Here is a 22813-nt window from a genome sequence, read left to right as displayed (position 1 = left end):
CAGTCAGGTCACAGCTTATCTGTACAAGTAGATATGTGACTTGCTAAAGCAGTGCAGACAGTCCTGATGACATTGTCAAGGACTCATTTTTCAGAAGGTGCTTCAGCTTCTGTGTAAGTCTGTCTCTACCCCAACTGGTATTAGATTATATCTCTTGTAGTGCAGTTGCCTCAAAACCACAGACAGATGTGAAATACCAGGAGAATGTTGAAAATCAGAAAAACACTGAACAGCAGTTTATAGTCACATAATTTATGTGCATGTTTAGAACTTGAAAGCCTCAGGGGTAACTTGCAGGTTTCACTTTTATTTTGGGCATACAGAGGAAAAGGTAACGCAGTGGGGGTGGCTTCAATCCAGGTCTAGTTGAATGCAACCTGTAATAGCTAGCAAGGGTGAAAGCTATTTATCATGCTTTACATTTTCTTGGATCTTTAAGGAGAAAGGGATTTTTTTGAGGCTCTTTTTTAAATTATTAAATGGGCTTTGGTTAAAGTCTCCTTAATTATTCTAGAAAGTTAATTAATGAAAAAACCCCACCCCACCAACAGATGAGTTTTTAGTGCTATAGATTCTTCCTGTCTTTGAATAATAACTTCCTTTATGAGATGAGCAATTAAAGTCTTCTGGTTTTGAATGTTTATTTTTTGTAAACAAAGAGTAATATAAAGAAATGCTTCAACTTTTGAGTCTGAGTATGTGAAGGACCATTTACACCATCCAACCACTTTGCAGGCCTTCAAAGTAATGTTAATGTTAAGACTACTTTCAAATCATGTTAGAATGCTCAAGTGGCTTACATGTAAATTGTATTCTTGTAAATTTTTAAATAGTGGTAAGAGAAAGTAAAAAAAACCTGCAGCAAATAGAAAACTACATTCATTGCAGTTATATGCAAGTAAGCAAACAAGGTCAAGTGTTGTAGTAAACAGCAAAAACTCTGCTTAAAACTTTCTATTTGTGCCAGGACTTGAAATCACAAAAAAATATTTATTGTAATTCATTGCCTCTTAATTTAATTTGTTAATATATCACCCTCTGCAATATTTCTCACAAAAAATAATACTTTGTAATAAAGCTGTGGATATTCAGTGGATAAAGAACTGGCTGGATGGCCAAACACAAAGAGTTGTGGTCAATGCCTCAATGTCCCGCTGCAGACCAGTAATGAGTGGTGTCCCTCAGGGATCGGTGTTGGAACTGGTCTTGCTCAACATCTTTGTTGATGACATCGATGACATACACAGTGGGATTGAGTGTGCCCTCAGCAAGTTTGTCAACGACACCAAGCAGTGTGGTTCAGTTGATACGCTGGAGGGAAGGGATGCCATCCAGAGGGACCTCGACACACTTGTGAAATGGGTGATGCAAACCTTATGAAGTTTAACCATGCCATGTCCTACACCTGGGTCGGAGCAATCCCAGGCACAGCTACAGGTTGGGCAGAGAAGAGATTCAGAGCAGCTCTGTGAAGAAGGACTTGGGGATGTTGGTTGATGAGAAAATGAACATGAGATGGCAGTGTGCACTCGCAGCCCAGGCTGCCAACCGTATCCTGGACTGCATCAAAAAGAGTGTGACCAGCAGGTCGAAGGAGGTGATCCTGCCCCTCTACTCTGCTCTGCTCTTGTGAGACCTCACTTGGAGTATTGTGTGCAGTTCTGGTGTCCTCAACATAAAAAGGACATGGAACTGCTGGAACAAGTGCAGAGGAGGGCCACGAGGATGATCAGGGGACTGGAGCACCTCCCGTATGAAGACAGGCTGAGGAAGTTGGGGCTGTTCAGCCTGGAGAAGAGAAGGCTGTGTGGAGACCTAATAGCAGCCTTCCAGTATCTGAAGGGGGCCTACAAGGATGCAGGGAGGGACTCTTCTTTAGGGACTGTAGTGATAAGACAAGGGGTAATGGGTTAAAACTTAAACAGGGGAAGTTCACACTGGATATAAGGAAGAAGTTCTTTCCTGTTAGGGTGGCGAGGCACCGGAATGGGTTGCCCAGGGAAGTTGTGAATGTTTCATCCCTAGTGGTGTTCAAGGCCAGGCTGGACAGAGCCTTGGGTGAGATGGTTTAGTGTGAGATGTCCCTGCCCATGGCAATAAGGTTAGAACTGGATGATCTTAAGGTCCTTTCCAACCCTAACTATTCTATGATTCTATGATTATATGAAAGCCCTGTAGATTCAAGTTCCATGTTTTTCTGTGACACTTTCTTTATCAGCCATTAAAGCCATGCCAATATTTGCAAAATGGCAATTGGTGTTTATAGAGCTTTACTGCAGTTGTAGAAAGTCCAGGAAGAATTACTAGTATTTTCATCTGTATTTTAGACAGACTTTAGACAGACTGTGAAATTCACCTACCTAAAATGAGTAATTTTAGTTATTCTGTCATGCTGTGAAGCTCATTTTTTCCCTTTTCCTAGTTGTTAACAGTGTAAAAGAATGCTCCATGTTCAAGAGGAGAAAAATATTGTTTGAACAGAAACATGAAAGGGAAATATGTAGATGGCATGTGAAGGTCTTGATAATTTAAAATAATTTAGGGATTGAAAAAAAGAACTGCAAATTTTTCTTTCTCTTTTTATTACACATCTTCTTCCTAAAACATATTTCCTCATTATTTATACAGTATGAAGGGACATAATAAGAGCAAAATTGCTATATTATTATCAGATGGAATATATATCATCAGCACACCTGAGATCTGCCAAAGCACTGCCTTTGGAAAGATGTTTCAGACAGAAAGTCCTCTGCAGCATCACCCATGACCTTTGGTACATTTGAAGACTCTTCTGCCTCTACAGGAAAGTCAGTGTTGATTAGGGCCTTTTCACTTTGCTGTATAGGAAGCTTCATTCATTTAGGAGTCCCTCTGGTATCAGGTAATCATCTTGCACAGATGTGTAAAGTGTGTATGAACCTGGTTTAGCCTTGTTCAGGGCAACCATGAGTATGACCATGGTATAACAGAGATGGAAATAGATTCTGTTTAGTATAAGGTTGAGGTAGGTTAAATCTGCCTTGATGCTTGGGGTAAGAGGTGTTAAAGGGTTTTCCTTTGTCAGTGTTCAGTTCATAATCTACTCTGGGACAGAATGGCTGCACACTCCCTTTTACTCATGTCTTTTCATTTTTACTGAGGCTGGCTCCTTGTCCTTAGATTCTTCTGTATTTTATTAATACGGCTTGAAATAAGCTCGCTTTTTTTTTTTTTTCCTTTTTCCAGAACAGAAAATTATTACAAGTTTGCCTTGACAAATTTTACGTTTTTCTTTTTCTTGTAAACTTATATGTATAGAAAAATCTTCTGGTCTGCTCTGTGAGTTCAAAGCTGTCTTTTTTAAGAAGACAGCAGAGGCACTGTGGGTTTTCTAGCACTTGTCTACATAGCATGGAACAGGGATGTGATAATAAACCTCGCTTTCCTGTGCTTCAAACACTGGTTACAAGCGAAAGGCTGTTAGTTGTGCAAAGACTTTAAGAAAAAAAAGCATCAAAAAGCAATGTGCCTCCTGTTAAAGCACCAGCAAAATTCCAGTGCTGTTTAAGAAAGGGATGGTTACTAATTCCCGTGACAAGGTATTATTCGCATTCAGCTTGCTCTGGAGTTGACACTCTTGTAACTGTTAGAATCCCAAAAGAAATTAAAGCTTCCCTACCTCAGTGGCTAAAAGACTCTAACTACTTTAAGATAATTCATGTGCATAATTTGTCTGGTAAAAGAAGGAAAAATGCATCATAAGACTGTTCAAAAATACAGTAATTACAACTATTACTTGAAGAAATTATACCAAGGTAGCATCAAGGAAAACCAAAACCATTTACAGCAATAACTAACAATCCTCTAATTTATTAAGAGAGAAAGCATTTACATTTGGTAAAATACTATATGATTTGATTACTTCTAAACATTGAAAAGTAAAGTTCAAGAAATAGGTAAATTTGAAATGTTGAAAAGCATTGCAAGATAACTAATGGTTGTGCCATGTGTAATGTTGTAGATGCTTGTATGCCAGAAGCATAGAACCAGGTTTCTTTGTACACACTTTGTTCCCAAGTTTCTGTCATGTCATGTGCTAAGTTTAAATGAGAAATTTTTAGTAATTTGTGGTTCCACACTTCATTCTTTCTGACAGCCACAATGGGGTGAGTAGTCCTTGGATCAGGTTTCTGTGATAAGTGAATGCTTATAACTTCATGTCATTGTACTGTAAAAGCTTTAAAAGGTTATGAGAAGTGGAAAGAACATATGGCACCCCATTGCATCTTTGAATGCTTTTGTGTTATGGTATCATACATTGTTAAATGTCTAACTGGGTATGTCTGATGCAATACCTCATTGTTGTTCAAATGATAGACCATTTAAATCGCAAACTTTCCATTTCTATTTTGGAGGCATTCATACTAACTGGAGGAAGGAGATACCAGAGTCATAACTCAGCGTTACTATTCACAAAAGTTAAATCTGTCCATTTTAGTGTGAATTTCAAAGTAAGTTATTTTCTTTGTGACCTATTAGTAAATACAAATCTTGCACATTTCTAAAGGTAGGATCCCTGTTTCATTTCGTTCTTCCCGGTCATGGAAATTCTTTCACTAGTACACACAAGTAGTTACGTTCTTTCCATTTTTTCTCCCTCAGTGGTTTCCATCAGACTTGACTTTTTTATTAATTTTTATAATAATGTAAATATGTAAGTATGTGTAATCAAAAATAATTATTTGGGGTCTTTTTAAAATTATAGGGTTTTTTTTTTCTTTGATTTCTTAAAATCTGGGAGGCATCCAGATATTCTGAATGTGTCCATTTGATAGATTCAGAGGGCTTTTGGACTCAGTTGTTTGTTTACCTTGCCTTCAAACATTTTGAGTATCTGTTTAATATTCAGTGAAATAGCATGAGAAAAAGCATCTGTACTACAGCTGCAATGACGCTACCTTTACATTTGCTATTCAGCAGGAAATCCGATGTATCTGTGTAATTTTATCTTTTTTCCTTTTTTTTATAATGGTTTAGGGTTTGAGGAGTGGTAAGAAAAGGAGAAATTGTAAAATTTGCACTTTATTCAAGTGAAATAGTTCAAGTTTTGTGCTGTCTTTAATACTCTCGAAATCTGCCTTCTTGAGTGCATTTCTGCTAATAATTGAAAGATAAGTTACACATTATAGAAATACTGAAGAGTGTTTATCAGCCTAAACTTTGTACATTGTTGATACTAGTGGAATATTATAAATAAGATATATCAGAAAAGTTTGAGTTGTTTTGAGAAAGCACTTTGTTTGCTTGTTTGTGTTTTTGTTGTTGTTGTTGTTGTTTGGTTTTTTTTTGTTTTTTTTTCCGTACGTATTAATGTATGGGAGAAGTATCAAAATTATCTCAGGCATTTCCTCTGTCTTTAGTAAGAGTTCTCAAAGTAGAAAATACCTTGAGGAATGAGCTGTTAGTAAAGAGCTGCCAATTCAGAGAGGCTCTTTGTCACATTAAGTAAGAAAAAAAAAATAATTTTATTATTTTCTTGATCCTGTTTTAAGACAGTATTTATTTATATGTACTGTATAGATTATTGTGATTTTTTTTCCCACAAGGCTTCATCAAAGTATTTTCTAAGCACTATCTATAGAAATGTAAAAGCAAAACTACTCACATAAAAATTTTTTCCTGTTAAAATTTCATCACAAACCCTGGAGTTAGGCCTGGAACACGTGCAGTGTCTTAAGCTTAAAGTTCTAAAAGTGAGTTGGCCCATAATGCTTCAGAACAAAATGATCTTATTTTTTAAATTGGTATAGGAAAATTAAAACACACTGGAGCTGCCATTCTAATATTCTGAAATTTATGTTTGCAAAATTATTTTTTCTTGAATGAGATTTCTTATAAAACTTTTTTTGTCTGCCATTTTTCTTTGAATGTTAACAGGCATAGACTCAAGTTTTTTGGTTTTTCTTTTTTGGTTGGTTTGTGTGTGTGTGGTTTTGTTTGGTGGTTTGTTGTTTTTTTTTTTTCCTTAGCACAAAGTACATCTTTCTTAGGTAGTAAAAGTCTTAGGACAAAACCTGAATATTACTATTTGCATGCACAAACTCTGATTGATAGCAAATTTGATGACCTGGATGTGTTCCTGCCTAACTTTCTCTAGGTGGCCCTGCTTTAGCAGGGGGATTGGAGATCCGTTCCAACCCTCATGATTCTGTGATTCTGTGAGGCTGACTTTAGCACTTATGGCTGCTGGATTTACAGGATTCCAGAACTGTCTGAGAAAAAATCCTGAGGCATCTACCACAAGATAGAGATCTAGAGAAAGACCTGGAATAGAAGGACAGGGGAGGTTTTTCAGGAAAACAATGTATTTTTAAAGGTTATTTTTGCTTAATTCTGGTCTTATAAATATTCTGTTCAAAAGCAGCCATAACCCATTTCAGTTCAGAAGGTCCCCAGTCAAACTCAGGAACTTAGAGGAAACTTCTTATTTTTCTCAATTTAGAATGGTTTAGAGTGGCAGGAGACCAAAAGAGAATGGAAATTCTATTTGTTGCAGAAGTAGCTAGAGCTACATCAATTCTACCTTGTTTTGTTGGGAAGGAAAGATTTTCAAAGAGGTTGTCTGATGAGGAAACTGATGTATAAACTGTCCTTGATAGGCAGTATATATTAATAGAGCTGAAGCTGCTGATACCTCAGTATATTACATGCGTACACAGAAGTGGAATAGAGTACATCACATATTGCATTTTATTGGGTGCTTTCATGTATAATTCCCATCACATCTGTATTTTCAATTTTCTATTCTCTGTGCATCTTACTGAGAGAACAGTAAATAAAATTTCAGTTGGCATTTCTGCGCTGATCTCTTTCTTGGGACGGTATTTTGATACAAGTACCTCATCCATCTGCTTGCTCTCAGATTCCCTCTTGGGTTTAGCACACAGGTACTATTGAAAGAGCGTTTGTTGAATATTTGATAGAGTTTGCCTTTTGTTTACAAGTAAGGAAAGGTCACCACCCTTGTTTATTGGGATTTCAGCTATCCTGTGCTGACTGCGTGGAACTATTAATATAAAAGATATCAAGCAAACAGGTGAGCATAACCTTTAACGTAAAAGCCAATAGTTTTGAAAGACGTAATTTACTGCAGTATAACTTTACTAATGTAAAAACATATGCATTTATTGCTTTTGAGAGGAGAAAGAACTGCACCAGAGACAATGGATTCTCAAAGACTGCGAGAATTTCCAGTGTGAACCTGATCTTTTGAGGTGTGTGAAAAGGCTCTGTGTCACAAAGCATTTCAAAATATCAATAAACATTATTTGCTTTCTCTCCAAAGGAAGAGATTCCTGTGTGTATTGAATATTGTAACTAGTTAACACTTCTTCAGACACACCAAATAATGTAGAGCAGGATTCTCTTCCTGTGACTTACCCAGTTTCACCTGAATTTATGAAGACCCTCTGAATCTGCATCACTGCAGTCTGTAATGTAGCATACTGATGATCCAGACAAATAGAAGCCTCTGCTAAATATTATACTAATTGAATGACTGTAGTGTTACTTGATATTTAACTGAAATAGAACATTTTATACTGCCTTGGGTTAACCTCCAAAAAGAAACTTAAGTCATTAAAGCAAAAATGTACAACTGTATCTTATAAAATGAAAAATTGAAAGCTAGATTTTTTAGATAGCTGTGGGGAGCACAGGGGAATAGATTGCACTTTAGAAAAAAGATCTTATGTATGGAATAGGTGCTTCTGTTAGGATAATCAGTGGGAAGATAGTTACATAACTAGTAGCTGCTCTTCTATTGAATGTTTTAAAATCCATCATTCCAGGATTTATTGCTGTTTAATTTTATAGTCAGATCCTGCAAATTTTCTAAAGAAACAAATACTTTAAAAAAAATCTTATTAAAATTACTTTGATTTCAGGAAAACCAAGGTTTTAACTTGGTCTGAGAGGTGGTTTTTAGATCTTCTAAAACTCTGAAACATTAAAAAATACATAAAATCATGAATTTTTGTGTGTGTGTGCGTGTCACAATCAAATGTTCCAGCTCTTTGAAATTAATGCTTTTATTTAAAAGTCCCCTGTTCTGTTCTGCATGTTGTTAGCTCTGTCCATCTAGCAAGGGGCTAGTCCTCCAGTCCTTCATAATATTGGAGCTTATTACACCTTTCTTGAGCAAAGTAGAACTTAAGAGGCTTTACTGAGGAAATGAAATAGTGGTCTAAAGACCAGAGTAAATTTCAATCAGTGCTTGGATGGAATAGCTAAAGTTATGTATGTAAGCAACCCAGCTATACTTTTTATCTCACAACATCTAACACCATCTTTGTTTTTATGAAACGTTTTAAAGACGTGAATGTTGTTTTTACTTTAGGTTTGATAGAAAAGACTTAAGGCAAAGAAGTTTCTTTATTCTCAATGATTTAGTTATTAAGAAAAAGGGTAACCCTGAAAAATTCTGAATGGAGATCTGTTTCAGATACAATATGATGGTGATTTTCTTACATGTTGCATTTGTCAATAGTCTTCTTAGGAGTTTTACAGCTCTTGAGTTTCAAGACTTGCACTCTACCCTAAAGTTTTTCAGCCAGCTTACAGAAGAAGCCTGATGATGGATACTTAGGGATGGTGGGATGGCAGTTTTGTCACATCAAATCCCAGTGACAATTACAAGGACATATGCAAACTACATAAAGTAGTTCCACCAACATGGTAAATATTTCACTGGAGGTATGACTGGCAGAAGTCTGCCTGATAAGAAACAATTTCTCTCCAGTTTTTGGCAAGTGACCTAAGGTCAGATGGCACCAGAGTGTGGTAAATGCACCTGGGACTGAGATGCAAGCAAATATGTTTTAAATGTGTGCTTCTAATAGCATGTGTTCTCTGTAAAGAGTTGATCCTGATATATCCATCTCAGTTAGGCACTGAAAGAGATTGTCTTCTTAACCACCACATCAGTAAGGATGTTCTTTATATATATTTCTGAAACAAGACAAGAATGGGTGAATTAGCTACAAATGCCAGGAGGACAGTTTAATTCAGGATGGCATGCAGCCATATACCCACATCTTGAAAATGTCAGATGTCTAACCTTTTTTGTAATCCTGGTTCTTTTCTTGAAGTCCACATTGTAGATGCTGCAAATATATCTCATAAACTTACAAGGGGGCAATCAGTCATCTACTCCCTGTAGGCAGAGACTTAATAAGACAACTAATATGGTATATCAATGAAATGTGATATTTTTTTCTGTGTATTACTGAAGAGTACATCACAACCCAGAACATGTCTATTTAACTTTTATCAACAACCTGTAATTTATTATTGGCAAAGTTATTTTCTATATAGCCAATAAGGTCTATCTCAGTAAATGATAACACTCATTTACCACAGAAAAAAAACAAAAACAAAAAAACAAAAACTGAAGACCTGCATTTTGTATTCCAAAGAGGATTGGGGGTCATTGCCTGGATATATTCAGTCTTGTATTTTAATGAATTATTTTTTCTTAGTCTCATTGTCCAGGAAAGATATTTTTTAACCTAGGATAGTCTTAGTCATCCACTGGGGATTGACATCATCACATTTCTTAAATATAGAATGCTGTATTAATCTAGACTATCTGTAATTCTTTCTCATGGTGTAGCGTGGATCATTGTCTGCTATTGGAGTCATTAGCACTCATGGTGAAGGAGCTGGAAATACACTTGAAGAACCACAAGGCAAATAAAATGCACTATGTTATATAAGAACTAATAATTGATTTTCAGAGTCTGAATAATGATTTTTGGGCATAATGTTGGTAATACTGTCATATTCAGGATGGACTTGTAATCTTTCAATAACAGAAAGGCATTTTATATTCCCGTAAATATAGAATTCTTTTTGCATTAAAGGAGAGTTAGAAATCACCAAAGTAGGAAGAGAACTGGTTTTTAGACTAACTGAAAAATATTTATTAACCACTACTACTAATGTACAATAGACCTACAACTCAGGTTTGTTTGTCAGAATTTATTCTGAATCTGGTTTCCAGGTTTAATTAGAAAATTAGTTCTGCACATGTGTATCAATATGGTGAGAACAGGAACTACATGAAACTTTCCCCAGATGCAAAATAAAATTGCAAAGAATCTTCTGTGTAGTCTGTAAATGTTCAGACATATTCACTATTTTCTTACATTTTCTCAATCACAGTCTCAGTTCTAAGTACAACTAAAAGTTCTAAAGAGTCATGCTTGAGAGGCTGCTTTCAGCTTTTATGGCTGTACTGTAAGAAGCCAGCTCATGCAGCTTTGAAATCTATGTATCCTTGTGAGATTTCCACTCCACTACTAGAGTCCAAAGATTCATTTAATTAGTTAATTTCCTGGCCTGGGAAGCACTGAACTTCTATGCACATCTGAGACAATCCAAATCTCTAAAATTGGAAATTTGCTCATCTCAAATTATTTCTTATAATACATGCTGCTGAACACAGTGGAATAGATTTTTCTGCCATAGTTCTATCGTCCAGGCACAACTGAGGATTCTTAGCTTATATTTATGTGGCTGCAGGAAAATACTGCACACAGCCACTCCTGCAATACTGACCAATGAGTTGTGCACAATTTAATAAACCATTGTTGTTGTTGTCATTGTTTTCTATTAAGGTGCACTCTATTTGATAAGTAACTAAAACAAAACTATGTTTTAGTAGCAATTACAGTGGCATGGCATCTTACACTCCTTGAATAGCTCATGGCAAATTCATAGAGGAAATATTTTTTTATGGATGAGTGCTAGTTAGGTATATGGAAGAGTATGAAATAATCAAGTATTGTTCTAATTAAAGGTATTAGAAGGAAAATAAAATTTGAAAAAATGCATAGAGTCACAAAACTAGAAGTATGATTAAGCTTGGAAAAAAAAAAGAAATTTATAGGTAGGCTATGGTAATGCACAGAAACTCCGCACGTCTACTTTTATGACTGCACATTTAACAAGCTTGCATTTCTGAGATGAAAGATATGTTTTGCTCTAAAATCCACAGAAGCTGTATAATTTCACTGGGGATTTGGGAGTGTAGTAGGCTGGATTTGGGAAGTGCACTGCGGACTTTAACAATATGTTTTGCTCCATTAGAAAAAAATAAATATATATATATCAAATTAAATTGAAAACAACACATGAGGAAAAGGCACTTTAACATTTCTTTATTTCAGACCTAGCACAGAGGCAGAAAAGGTGCTTAGATAAGATTTGATAAAAAGCATGTATGAAACATGAAATGTGTATCCAGAATATTTTGCTTAGGGCATACAGATTTTTTTTAAAAAACATAGAGATATCTGTGAGAAGAAGGAAATCGATTTTGAAGGCGTTAAATTATATACTACTGATTTCCTGTCTTCTTGTGTTGTGTTGGGTTTTTTTTTATTACTTCACAATTGACGGGTGATTTTGTTAATTCTTCTCAGCAGGTATGTCATTATGTATGTATCTTCATTTTAACTTGAAGCACTGAATAATCATCTCCCAGTAGATTATCACTATGCTACTTGTTGGAAACCAATAGGCCCTTTCCAAGTCTTTCAGATTTTACTTAAATGGAAATGGTGACCACTTGGTGAGGAGACCAGACAGGAGATAACACCATTCTAAATAAGGTGGGATTCACCATTTCTTAATGTAATTATTTTTATATCCTGCATCAGTGGCATTTCAATACTGATTAGCTAATACTTGAGCTAAGGACAGATTTTGTTGTTGTGTAGATTTAGACCTGTAAAATTATGTCTTTTTGTACTTGTTGCTGTGTAGTGATTTTAAAATTAAATGCATTCACCTAGTACATTAAAAACATAGTTTATGTCTTAGTACAGTAACTTAAACTATTCTCTGAGGACATATAGGCTTGTTTGTTTCTATGTCCTTATCATTATTAAGAGTCCAGCAGGCCATTTTTTTAATGTTTTTATTGCATTACAATTGTATTGTTTTTTCCTTAATTACAGTTGCTAAAAGTAGGAAGTATATGTAAGTAGTTTACATTGCTCCTTCTAATGGGCAATATTATGCCTGTGTCAAAATTGAATTTGATCTGTCGTCATGCTTCCTGTTCACCTTCCTTTATTAGGTTCCTCTCAAAATTTTTATTGGTTTTTTTTTTTCATTCGTTATCAGTTTCATATTGTCCATGGTTCTGAAGCAGCTCACTAGAATTAGCACCAGCATAACGTTACTCTTGATGCCACTGGCATTTTAAGCACCATGTAAGACAGCTATAACCTGGACAGGTTTAGACAACAGAAGGGCTGAATGCTGGCTGTCACTTAATGAATGTGGGATGCCAGCTATTTCCAGATCATAGGTTTGGGTGTGTGCCCATCCATATCCCAACAGGATGTTTGGATGAGACATGTTTCTATATCATCCTCAGCTCTCCTACCCTGTCTTATTTTGACAAAAAGTGTGGCAAATGGGCTAGAAACAAGTCATGGTCTTCTCCAAGTCTAGTTCTTTGGTCTTCTCTACCACTGTAAAACCTGGGACTTCCAAGTTTTCACAATTCCCACATTCATGAAGTATCTTTAGCATTTTGTAAGGACCAAAAATATTTTGGGGAAAAATCTCACGCGGTGAACCCGGTCTAGAGATGCATACCTTGCCAGCATATTTCAAAAGTAATCAGGTATTTGGTTGAAGTTGCCTCTGTGAAATACATGCATATGGATTATGCATCTCTGGAGGAAAAAAATTCTTTCTTCATATACAGCATTATTGCCTGTGTGTGGAACAGGGAAGTGGAAATTTGAACACAAAATACAAGGCTATAGGAAATTACAGGTTCTGAGATGTTTCATATTCCCCAGTTCCAAGTTACTCTGAGATTCTTGATGTAATTACTGTGCTGGGAGACCTGTCCCAGTTGTGGTTTCTCTTTTGCCTGTCTTATTTCATCTCTAGTCAAAATCTCCTTTTGGTGCTGCGAACCATGTCTTCTCACTCACACCTACATAGCCCCTGTTTCAGAGGCATTTTGCTTTCTTCTCTTGGCTGGATCATATGCTTTCAATACGTTTTTAGGACAGGCAGTGTAACACTTAAATCTGTGTAAATTATTTGAATGAAGGTAAGGTTTGACCCCTTATTTGTCTGAATATTGCATCCCTAAATTAAGCCGTTAGTTCATAAAAGATCAACATTTTTTTTTCTGTAAAATCTAAAACGCCCCGTTTTCAAACACAGATTTCTACTATGGTTTGCTAATTGTGAATAAGTTAATGAACCTTAAATGCCGATGTTTCATTTAGGCACATGAATCGATATATATTTTTAAAAGCTGTCCAGTTCTATTCATAGATCTGTATATGTCTTTGGGGCGGGGGAGGTGGGGCGGAGAGAGAGCAGAGGTATGGGGGAAGAAGTTAATAAAATGTACTGTTCTTCATAGTTAGAAAAAAATGAGTCTTAACAGGACATCTGAACATGTGCTTTATCTGTGTTTTTACTTGTTCAAATGATATTTAGGTCTATTTTTATATAATGCACATAAGATGGAAGATGTAAACAGTGTTGATCAGAGATATTGGTTAACACAGCCTGTACTTTATCTGACATCATATGGATTTTTCTGTCAAGTCTGAAAATATCCTACCCTACCTATTTGCAGTTTCTAGATGTTGTTCCTAATGGAAACTGAGCCTATAAACCAGAGGTATCAGGAAGGAGGGAAATCTGACCTATGCCTGCCATCAAAAGCTCCCCTCCCAGATTTTCCAGCAGTTTATCAACACACATTTGAAACTGCAATAAACTCTGAAACTAATAACCAGGAATGATTGGATTACATTAATGTATTAATTTTATAACCTTTACTGAACACAAAGTAGCAGGATGCAGCTCATCATAATCCAGAGAGCTGTAAATAGTAAAGTGATGAGAACAGTAAAGAATTTTTAGGTACCGCCTGAAGGAACTATTAATCTTTTCCGTGACATAAAGTAGAATTTCAGGCCGTAGGTTAAAAATAAGTGTCTGGCCCTGAATTATGAGCTATCAGTTTTCAACTCCCCTACCTCTTCAAACCTAATACTGCTTTTTTCTATTATTCCAGTATTTGACTTCCATAAGCTTTTTTTGCCTGCTACGACCGTAGATGAGCTTTGTGTAATGCACAAGAACTATGATGCTTTGTCAGTGACTGTTAAGGGACAGATATAGTGAGTGCATACATGCCATCTCAAGAGACCATGCAACTTCTGCTTAATGATAAAATGTCTTTACTATTACAAATTTCTGTATTATTCCTAATCCCAAATGTTCTACAGGTTTGTTGGCATTTCAGTGCTTATTTGTTTATGGCAGCATCTGTTCCTTAGACAAACTGAATGGTAAAATAATTTACAGTTTGTGTGACATAATGGTGAACATTAGGCTTCTGCTGAGGCCACCACCAGATATTCAATGAGTTTAGATGTTGTGAGAGTGTAGGAAGAATATTTAAGAGACTGTCTTTAAACTGCTCAGATGCCTAAGACACTACTGGTGTCTTTTTTCATGCAAAACCATCCTTGGATATATAGAGGTGTGCTCTCTATGTAGAACTTCAAGAATCTCTGATTTTCCTGATTTTTTTAAATGCTCAGAGCATGTCTATCTTAGGATGAACATTTATCAATGGTTTCAAGGCTCTCTTCAGCCTGAGTAGGTGTGACTACTTCCTTCCACATTTCGTGAGTGCCTTAATGATCTGTGATCTATGAGCTACTCTGTGCAAAGGTGCCTGTTGTCTGTCTCTCCTGCTGAAGCTGGGACTCTACACACTCAGAAAAGTCGGCATGAAAGTATAGGAAGCAGGTTAAAATGAGCTTCAAAACACAGGAATTTTGGAGTGGAGTCTTAGATGTGTGACATGGAATGGCTGCCCTGTTTCGTGCAGAAGGCAGAGCTCCCACCATACCAGTTAATACTGTCAATTCTGCATTTAAGTTGTATTTATAAATGACTTGCATGTGCTTTTAAAAATAAGTCCTGTGGTTTTGGAGTTACGAAGTGAAATTGTTTGTCTCACTTTTGCTATTACTTTAGTATGAATAGGAATTTCTGAAGAAGCACTGACATATCCAGAATCTGGTCTTTTATTAGTTTCTAGTTATACAGTAGCGAAAGAAAGGATCATTGCTATACACCCAATAATGCAGTATGTCTAACTATGGAAATATTCACATAGGATAATTCTGTGCAGCATTTAAATGGTCAGGTTTAAGATGCTTTGCCCAGTACTAATTCTCATGGGGAAAACAGCTGTTGACTTCAGCAAGTACTTTATCAGGATACTGTGCTGAGGTAGCAGATAACACTTTCAATGGCAGGAATTTGAAAACACAGCATGTGTGGGGAGCAAACCCAATCATCACAGAGAAGACTGTGTTTTGTTTCAGGAAAAGTGGAAGATTATATTCCCATTCTAATTCCCAGCAGGTAATACTTTCTGACCTTCCCTTTCCCTTCAGTACAGAAGAGTGTGATGTTTGTGACACAAAGGGCTATGAGTTTATCGGAAAACAGACTGTGTACATGAAGAAATACTGGGCATAAAACCTGGGACATGCTGTTCAAACATGCAGCACACCTGATTGATAAACTTGTTACAGTCGTTTGGGTGAGGAACTTCAGCAGTGCAAATGACTTCATTGTAGCTGTTAAGGTAATCATAGTCACTTCAGCAAGGATAACCAGATATAGACAGGCTTTGACGGCTTGTTGCAAAACGCCACTCCTTTTCTTGCTAGTAAATGTAAGGTTAAATGGTTGTTACCTGGCTGTTTTCTATCACACAAAATGCTCGTAGGACGACTTTTTCCTTTTGTAAAGGCAGTTCTATGTGTGATAATAAAACTTAGTCTGACTACCTATCAAATGTGATACAGAGGACATGGAACAAAATGTAGGATGGTTTGTACTGGATTTTACCTTTTCATTAGCAATTTATTAGGGGAAGAGGAAACATTCAAGCACAAGGATATCAAGATTGTCCCACAAAAACAGCCATATAAATTGTTGCTAAAAGCAACTCTTGATGAGGAAATCAGAAGGTATTTGTATAAGGAAGTTTCTATGTGGGTTTTTTTTTTTGAGCAGTATGGGTTTTTAACTCTTAAAGTGACTTTCCTCTATCATGATACCTTTGCATTCTCATCTTTTGGAATTTGAATGTTTGAGTATAGGCCTTGAAATTAAAATCAGCTAAGTCAGAGAAGCCTTCATTTATAAGTGTTTGTTTAACTGTATATTGGCCTTGTCAGAATGAGGTGTTGGCATTTCTCTAGTATGTCTTTGCTTCAAGTAGGTGGTGACCCACCCTGCAGCTAAAGAAAAAGTTAAGAAAACGTGTTAAGTCAGACATCCCAATGAGAATTTGAAATTGAATTGCAGACATATACTACAGTGATATTTTTGTTCCATGAGGTTGCTGGCTTTCAAGATTACAGGGGAATGCCTGATTAAAGAGAAGGCTGCAAGCTAATCCCCAACATGCTCTTTGGCAGCTTTTCCATTTCACTTATAGGTAGAAGCAGGTGGTGTCATTTAGAATTAAATACTTCGTGTCTGGGTTGGCAGGAAAACATCATTTTGTGATGAAATGTCTATGAAATTACTCTCATTAATTGTTCACCAATATGTGGGAATTTTTTTTTATATTTGCATACTGTAATACAAGTAGAATGCAACATCATGTACTTAAATTGCACTTAACACTGAGATTAACCGAAAGCAATAAAGGACAAAAGTAATTTTCATCAATGACCTGGATGAGGGAACTGAGTGCACCCTCAGCAAGTTTGCTGATGACACAAAACTGGGAGGAGTGGCTGACACACCAGAGGACTGTGCTGCCATTCAGCGAGACCTGGACAGGCTGGAGAGTTGGGCGGGGAGAAACTTGATGAAATTTAACAAGGGCAAGTGTAGAGTCTTGCATCTGGGGAAGAACAACCCCATGTACCAGTACAGGTTGGGGGTTGACCTGCTGGAAAGTAGTGAAGGGGAAAGGGACCTGGGGGTCCTGGTGGATAGGAGGATGACCATGAGCCAGCAATGTGCTCTTGTGGCCAAGAAGGCAAATGGCATCTTAGGGTGCATTAGAAAGGGAGTGGTTAGTAGGTCAAGAGAGGTTCTCCTCCCCCTCTACTCAGCCTTGGTGAGGCCGCATCTGGAATATTGCGTCCAGTTCTGGGCCCCTCTGTTCAAGAAGGACAGGGAATTGCTTGAAGGAGTCCAGCGCAGAGCCACAAAGATGATTAAGGGAGTGGAACATCTCCCTTATGAGGAGAGGCTGAGGGAGCTGGGTCTCTTTAGCTTGCAAAAGAGGAGACTGAGGGGTGACCTCATCAATGTTTACAAATATGTGAAGGGTAGGTGTCAGGATGATGGAGCTAGGCTTTTTTCAGTGATATCCAGTGATAGGACAAGGGGCAATGGGTGTAAACTGGAACATAGGAAGTTCCACGTTAACATCAGGAAGAACTTCTTTACTGTAAGAGTGACAGAGCACTGGAACAGGTTGCCCAGGGGGGTTGTGGAGTCTCCTACACTGGAGATATTCAAGGCCCGCCTGGACAAGTTCCTGTGTGATGTACTGTAGGTTACCCTGCTCTTGCAGGGGGGTTGGACTAGATGATCTTTTTAGGTCCCTTCCAACCCTTGGGATTCTGTGATTCTGTGATTCTGTAATTTCAGACCAAAAGATCATACAGGAATACAGTATCCTTTTTTACTGAAATAAGCAATATCTTCTGTTTCTTTGAGATTTAAAGGAAAGATCTTCACAGTTTACTAATTTGTAGTATTATTTTACAGCCAATTTACTTTTTCTGTACTGTTAACCAGCTGTGAAACCTGAAAAAGTATACAACTTACTCATATACTATGTAATTGTCTTTCATAATATTGCATGAATGGTAATTATGCTACATTTATGTGCTAAAAGTTGAATTCATTGTTGCACTGTGGGTATCTAATGGTTACTGGATGGCACTGTGGCAAAAAAAGAAAGGCAACTTTTAAAAAAACTATCTTTCAAACAATCACACTTTTATTCTAAATATACTCAACAGGGGTTTACTTGTGCCTTACTGGTGGATCTTCACACTGCAGTTGTATTTGGGGAGCCCAAGAAAGGACGTAGTATGCTCTCTACTTTGCACCCATCAGCTCCATTGGTTAAGGTTAATACTGAAGGGGAAAAAAGCCTATAACAATATTATATCTCTGTCATCTCTGGGTCTAATGAACTTGATGAGTGCATGGATTTCATTGCCTACAAAATGAAGGGCCCAGGACTGGAAAGAATTCTGATACTGATTCAAAGGTCCAGCATCCAAAAAGGGGAGATATCTTAGTTCTAGGTCGGACTCTTTCTTGTACTTGTTCTCTCTATAATTTGCTTGAAATAAAACTGGCCTGTTAGAGACCTATTTAAGAAAAGAAACAGTATCAATGACAGGTAGAATGTAGTTTGGCTCAAAAAACCAGTGTGTTGTATAATATGCTCTCCTCTGTTTATACTGTTCTAGACATTCAGTTTGGAGTTCTAAACATTTCCATTTAGAGTAGTTTAGAACATGCCTACCACTTAAACCAGGTCCCTTTGACATATCTTGCAACTAGTTTTTATTTCCTCTGTTACTTTCTCAGTCTGATTTACCTCATAAAGCTTCATTATTTAACTCAGACAAAATTTCTGTGCTCTGTAAAGCCACTTAGTTTAAAGAGCACCTTAGTACTCTTATTTCCTAAACAAATATATTGCATAATGAGAATTCAGTAAGTCTGAGCAGCTCAGAGACTCTGAACAAGACGACTGCATCTTGGAAGAGTTTCTTTCTTACATTTTCTTTTGTAGAGTACCTAAATAAGTATTAAAATGCTCAGAAAATATGTATCAGTCACTTTTTCATCTCCAGGTACTTTTCAGTTGAAAAGCATTTTCTGTGCATGAGGCATGCTCACTGTTGCTTTCTGCCACTTTAAATTTTATGTATGTTACAAAGACTACTACAAGAGAATAAAGCTGACCTTAATATGGTATCACTTTAATACCATTGCATGATTTTAAAACCCACAGATCATAGAATCATAGAATAGTTAGGGTTGGAAAGGACCTTAAGATCATCTAGTTCCAACCCCCCTGCCATGGGCAGGGACACCTCACACTAAACCATGCTACCCAAGGCTCTGTCGAACGTGGCTTTGAACACCGCCAGGGATGGAGCATTCACAACTTGGGCAACCCACTCCAGTGCCTCACCACCCTAACAGGAAAGAACTTCTTCCTTATATCCAATCTAAACTTCCCCTGTTTAAGTTTTAACCCATTACCCCTTGTCCTATCACTACCGTCCCTAATGAAGAGTCCCTCCCCAGCATCCCTATAGGCCCCCTTCAGATACTGGAAGGCTGCTATAATGACTTTCCTGTTATTATTATTGTGATCCATTTTTTCATTATCAGCCTATATTAAGATCTAACTTAACTTACAAAATACATATCAGGCAACTAATGTTGAACTAAAACCAGCCCTACCGTTTCATTATAACTCATCATCTTTATATTTAAATACACTAGACAACCAAATGAATCAAAATTGATTGCATATTTTATTCACTTAACATTTTCAGAAGAGTTATATTAACATATAATGATAAATATGTAATGAATTTTGAAAAGTATAACTCATATGCATAAAGGACATTAGATCATATATTTTTATATAAACTTTAGTCTGCACTCCAGGAAGTAACTGAGTTTTGATATTTCTGGTTTTGAAAACCTAACTGAAGAATATAAAAGAATTGTAACTCAGTGGCTGGATGTTTATTGTTTACTTGAATTCAGTTCTCTTTAGGGTATACTGTTGAGCAGTTCAGAACTGAAACACCTAAAATTATTGTAATGTAGGCTGACTCCTACTGCCTTTTCATTGATACTGAAGCTATATACTTTGAAAATGATTTGACACATTTCTTTTCAAGTAAGAAACCTGCAAAATAATTTGATTCAAAGTCATATATGATCTTTTTTTTGAAACCTCTTCAAATCCAACCCTTTCACTGTAATAAAGAATTTTCCGTTATCACTCCCCAAATTTTTTTCCCTATATATGCCAAACTTTTAGCACTATATCCAAAAAAGACAGTGATGCCAAATCTTTCCAGAATTTTGCTTAGAGCTACCTCCACCATCTTTTAACTCTGAGTGAGAAAAATTCAGCCTTAGGTGGAAGGGATGGCAGAGAGATTCCTGCTATCAACAGATAGTAAACTGATAGAAGGAGAAATAGCGACTCAACATGGTCTGGCCTGAACAAAATCATGAAGTAAGTGCAGTTAAGAACAAGAACAGTCTGAGAGTGGAAGGAAAGGAACAGATAAACTAGAATAAAGAACATGATAAAAAGTTTAAAAGAAAAATTATTAAAAAGCTGAATAACCATATTTATATGAAAAGTTGCTAAGAAAAAGTGATGGTCAAGGATGTATAAAATAAAAGATACTTTGTGAACTATTTTGTGTCATTAACTAGTAAATTTACAAAAAATTGCCACAGAATTGTGCACTTTACTTTTGTTGTAATAAAATTGTGGGATTCAGAGAAATTACTCTGTTCTACAGTATACAAAACATGTATGGATGCCTGAAACACCTTCACATGCTTGTTTCTAACTCACCAGTCCAATGTCCTTCCTATGCCACAGGCTTAGAAATCCCAGATCCCCTTTATTCTGTTCTGCAGAAAGATTGCCTTCCTAAGCATTGTGCTAGTTGTAGTCACGCTTCACATATCCATTTGCTTGATGGGTCTTACTCCTTAATTCTTCACTGTTTCCGGTTTAAAAATTCTGACACTGTTAACTTGTATCTACTCATCCTGCTAGTTAAACTGAGTCTCTCCTCATATAATTTTTTTTCCAGCTTCACTAAGAATTTTGTTGATTCCTTCATGTCCTGGGTTCAGCAGTAGCAGTCATTTTTCTCCTTCTTAGTAGCTAGTGCAGTGCTATATTTTCATTTTTTTGGCCTGGGAACAGAGCTGATAATGCCGATGTTTTTCGTTGCTGCTCAAATGTTTGGTCTGGCCAAGGACTTTCTGAGCCTCATGCTCTGCCAGGGAGGAGGGGAGGCCGGGAGGAAGCAGAGACAGGACACCTGACCTAAACTGACCAAAGAAGTATTCCATACCACAGCACGTCATGCCCAGGAGGTAACGGAGAGTTACCAGGAAGGGCTGGGGGACTGCAGGGTTGCACGAGGTATCGGTCAGTACTCGGCTGGGGGGAGTGGGGCGAGTTATCTGTTGGCTAGTGCTGAGGTGTTGTATTCTCTTCCCTTGTAATTTCTTTTATCATTATTATTATTGGTGGTAGCAGTAGTGATGTGTGTTATACCTTAGTTAGTAAACTGTTCTTATCTCAACCCGTGGGAGTTGCATTCTTTTCGATTCTCCTCTCCGTCCCTCCAGGAGCAAGGGGAGGGCAAGAAGTGGGGGGAGTGAGTGAACGAGGTTTGTGGTTGGGTTTAAACCACGACACTTCATCATCATGTATTTTATTTATTTGAGACACAAAGAAGCAGAGGTCAGATGAAAGGAAAATGGGATATAGGAACAGAAAAATTTTAAGAAAAAAATGCCCGGAAAAGAAAAAGAAGCAAGGAGGAAAAAAATGGAAGTATTGAAAGCAGCATTTGAATTTAATCTTAAAAACTGTTCTAGGAAAACTGGATTATAAGTGCATACTGACCCACCCCGCAGAGAGGAGTGTTTACTGGAAGCATTCAGCTTTGCTCCCACGGTTCATTGTTGTGAGATTGCAATTAGACAGTTATGAACATCCTGTTATTACTCATCATTAATGTGAAAATGACCCTTCAAGGATATTGATTACATACAGCTCTCTGCCCATATGCAAGGTTCAGTGAAATTCTAAGTGGTGTGAGGAGCATTGTTACTCCGCCTTGCTCCCATGATTTGATTGTGTAATGCATGCCACAATATAGCTTTTGAAGTAAAAGCTGCTGTTGTAAGTCTTCTCCTTTTTTGCTTTATTTTAAACATACGTTTTTAAGAAAAAAAAATAGTCTTATATGCAGGCAAATTAGTTTGAACCCTAATTTCCAACACAGCAAATCAATCTGTTTTCCCAGTTACAGTTTTCACTTTTCCTTTAAAAAAAGGCCATTTTTTCATTGAATAAATATGCACAAGTAGGATTTTCTGAGAAGTTTGCTTCGAAAGAGCAGTATAACATATAACCTACCTTACATGCACATAGAATCCTAGAATCATAGAATAGTTAGGGTTTGAAAGGACCTCAAGATCATCTAGTTCCAACCCCCCTGCCATGGGCAGGGACACCTCACACTAAACCATCCCACACAAGGCTTCATCCAACCTGGCCTTGAACACCGCCAGGGATGGAGCACTCACAACCTCCCTGGGCAACCCATTCCAGTGTCTCACCACCCTAACAGGAAAGAATTTCCTCCTTATATCCATACCCTCACTGAATTTGTTTTGCTCTTCTTTCCATTATTTTCAAACTTGTCTTGAAGGTAAAAATCAAGTATATTAAGTATGTTCAGAATTAGTAGTCTGGGGAAGTCAGTAAGCTTTAATATTTTTTAAAAGACCTGCTAAGGAGCATATTTTACCTTTACAATTTAATACTACTTAAATATTGAAGAAATATACATGAGAGTATTCAACTGTCAAGTTAGTAAACATCTTCCTTGAATGACTTAGGAATGTAAAATTAAATACTTTT

The 22813-nt window shown here is 36.9% G+C and overlaps 1 protein-coding gene across 6 annotated transcripts in view; it reads left to right on the top strand.

The window, feature by feature from the left end:
- IMMP2L (inner mitochondrial membrane peptidase subunit 2) overlaps positions 1-22813 on the top strand; it is a 462983-nt gene that overhangs the window by 396833 nt on the left and 43337 nt on the right. The window contains exon 7 of one of the 6 annotated variants that reach the window (XM_065694522.1): positions 7022-7076. The exons of the other annotated variants lie outside the window; for them this stretch is intronic. Within the exon in view, the coding sequence (XP_065550594.1) occupies positions 7022-7057 (36 nt within the window). The 3' untranslated portion in view covers positions 7058-7076. Of the gene's footprint in view, positions 1-7021; positions 7077-22813 lie in introns of those variants that run through there. 6 annotated transcript variants of the gene reach the window in all.

Source organism: Lathamus discolor, chromosome 1 (genome assembly GCF_037157495.1).
Source record: "Lathamus discolor isolate bLatDis1 chromosome 1, bLatDis1.hap1, whole genome shotgun sequence".
NCBI classification, from domain to species: Eukaryota; Metazoa; Chordata; class Aves; order Psittaciformes; family Psittacidae; genus Lathamus; species Lathamus discolor.
The sequence above is the reverse complement of the archived record's forward strand: the minus strand, read 5'-3'. Positions and strand labels throughout refer to the sequence as shown.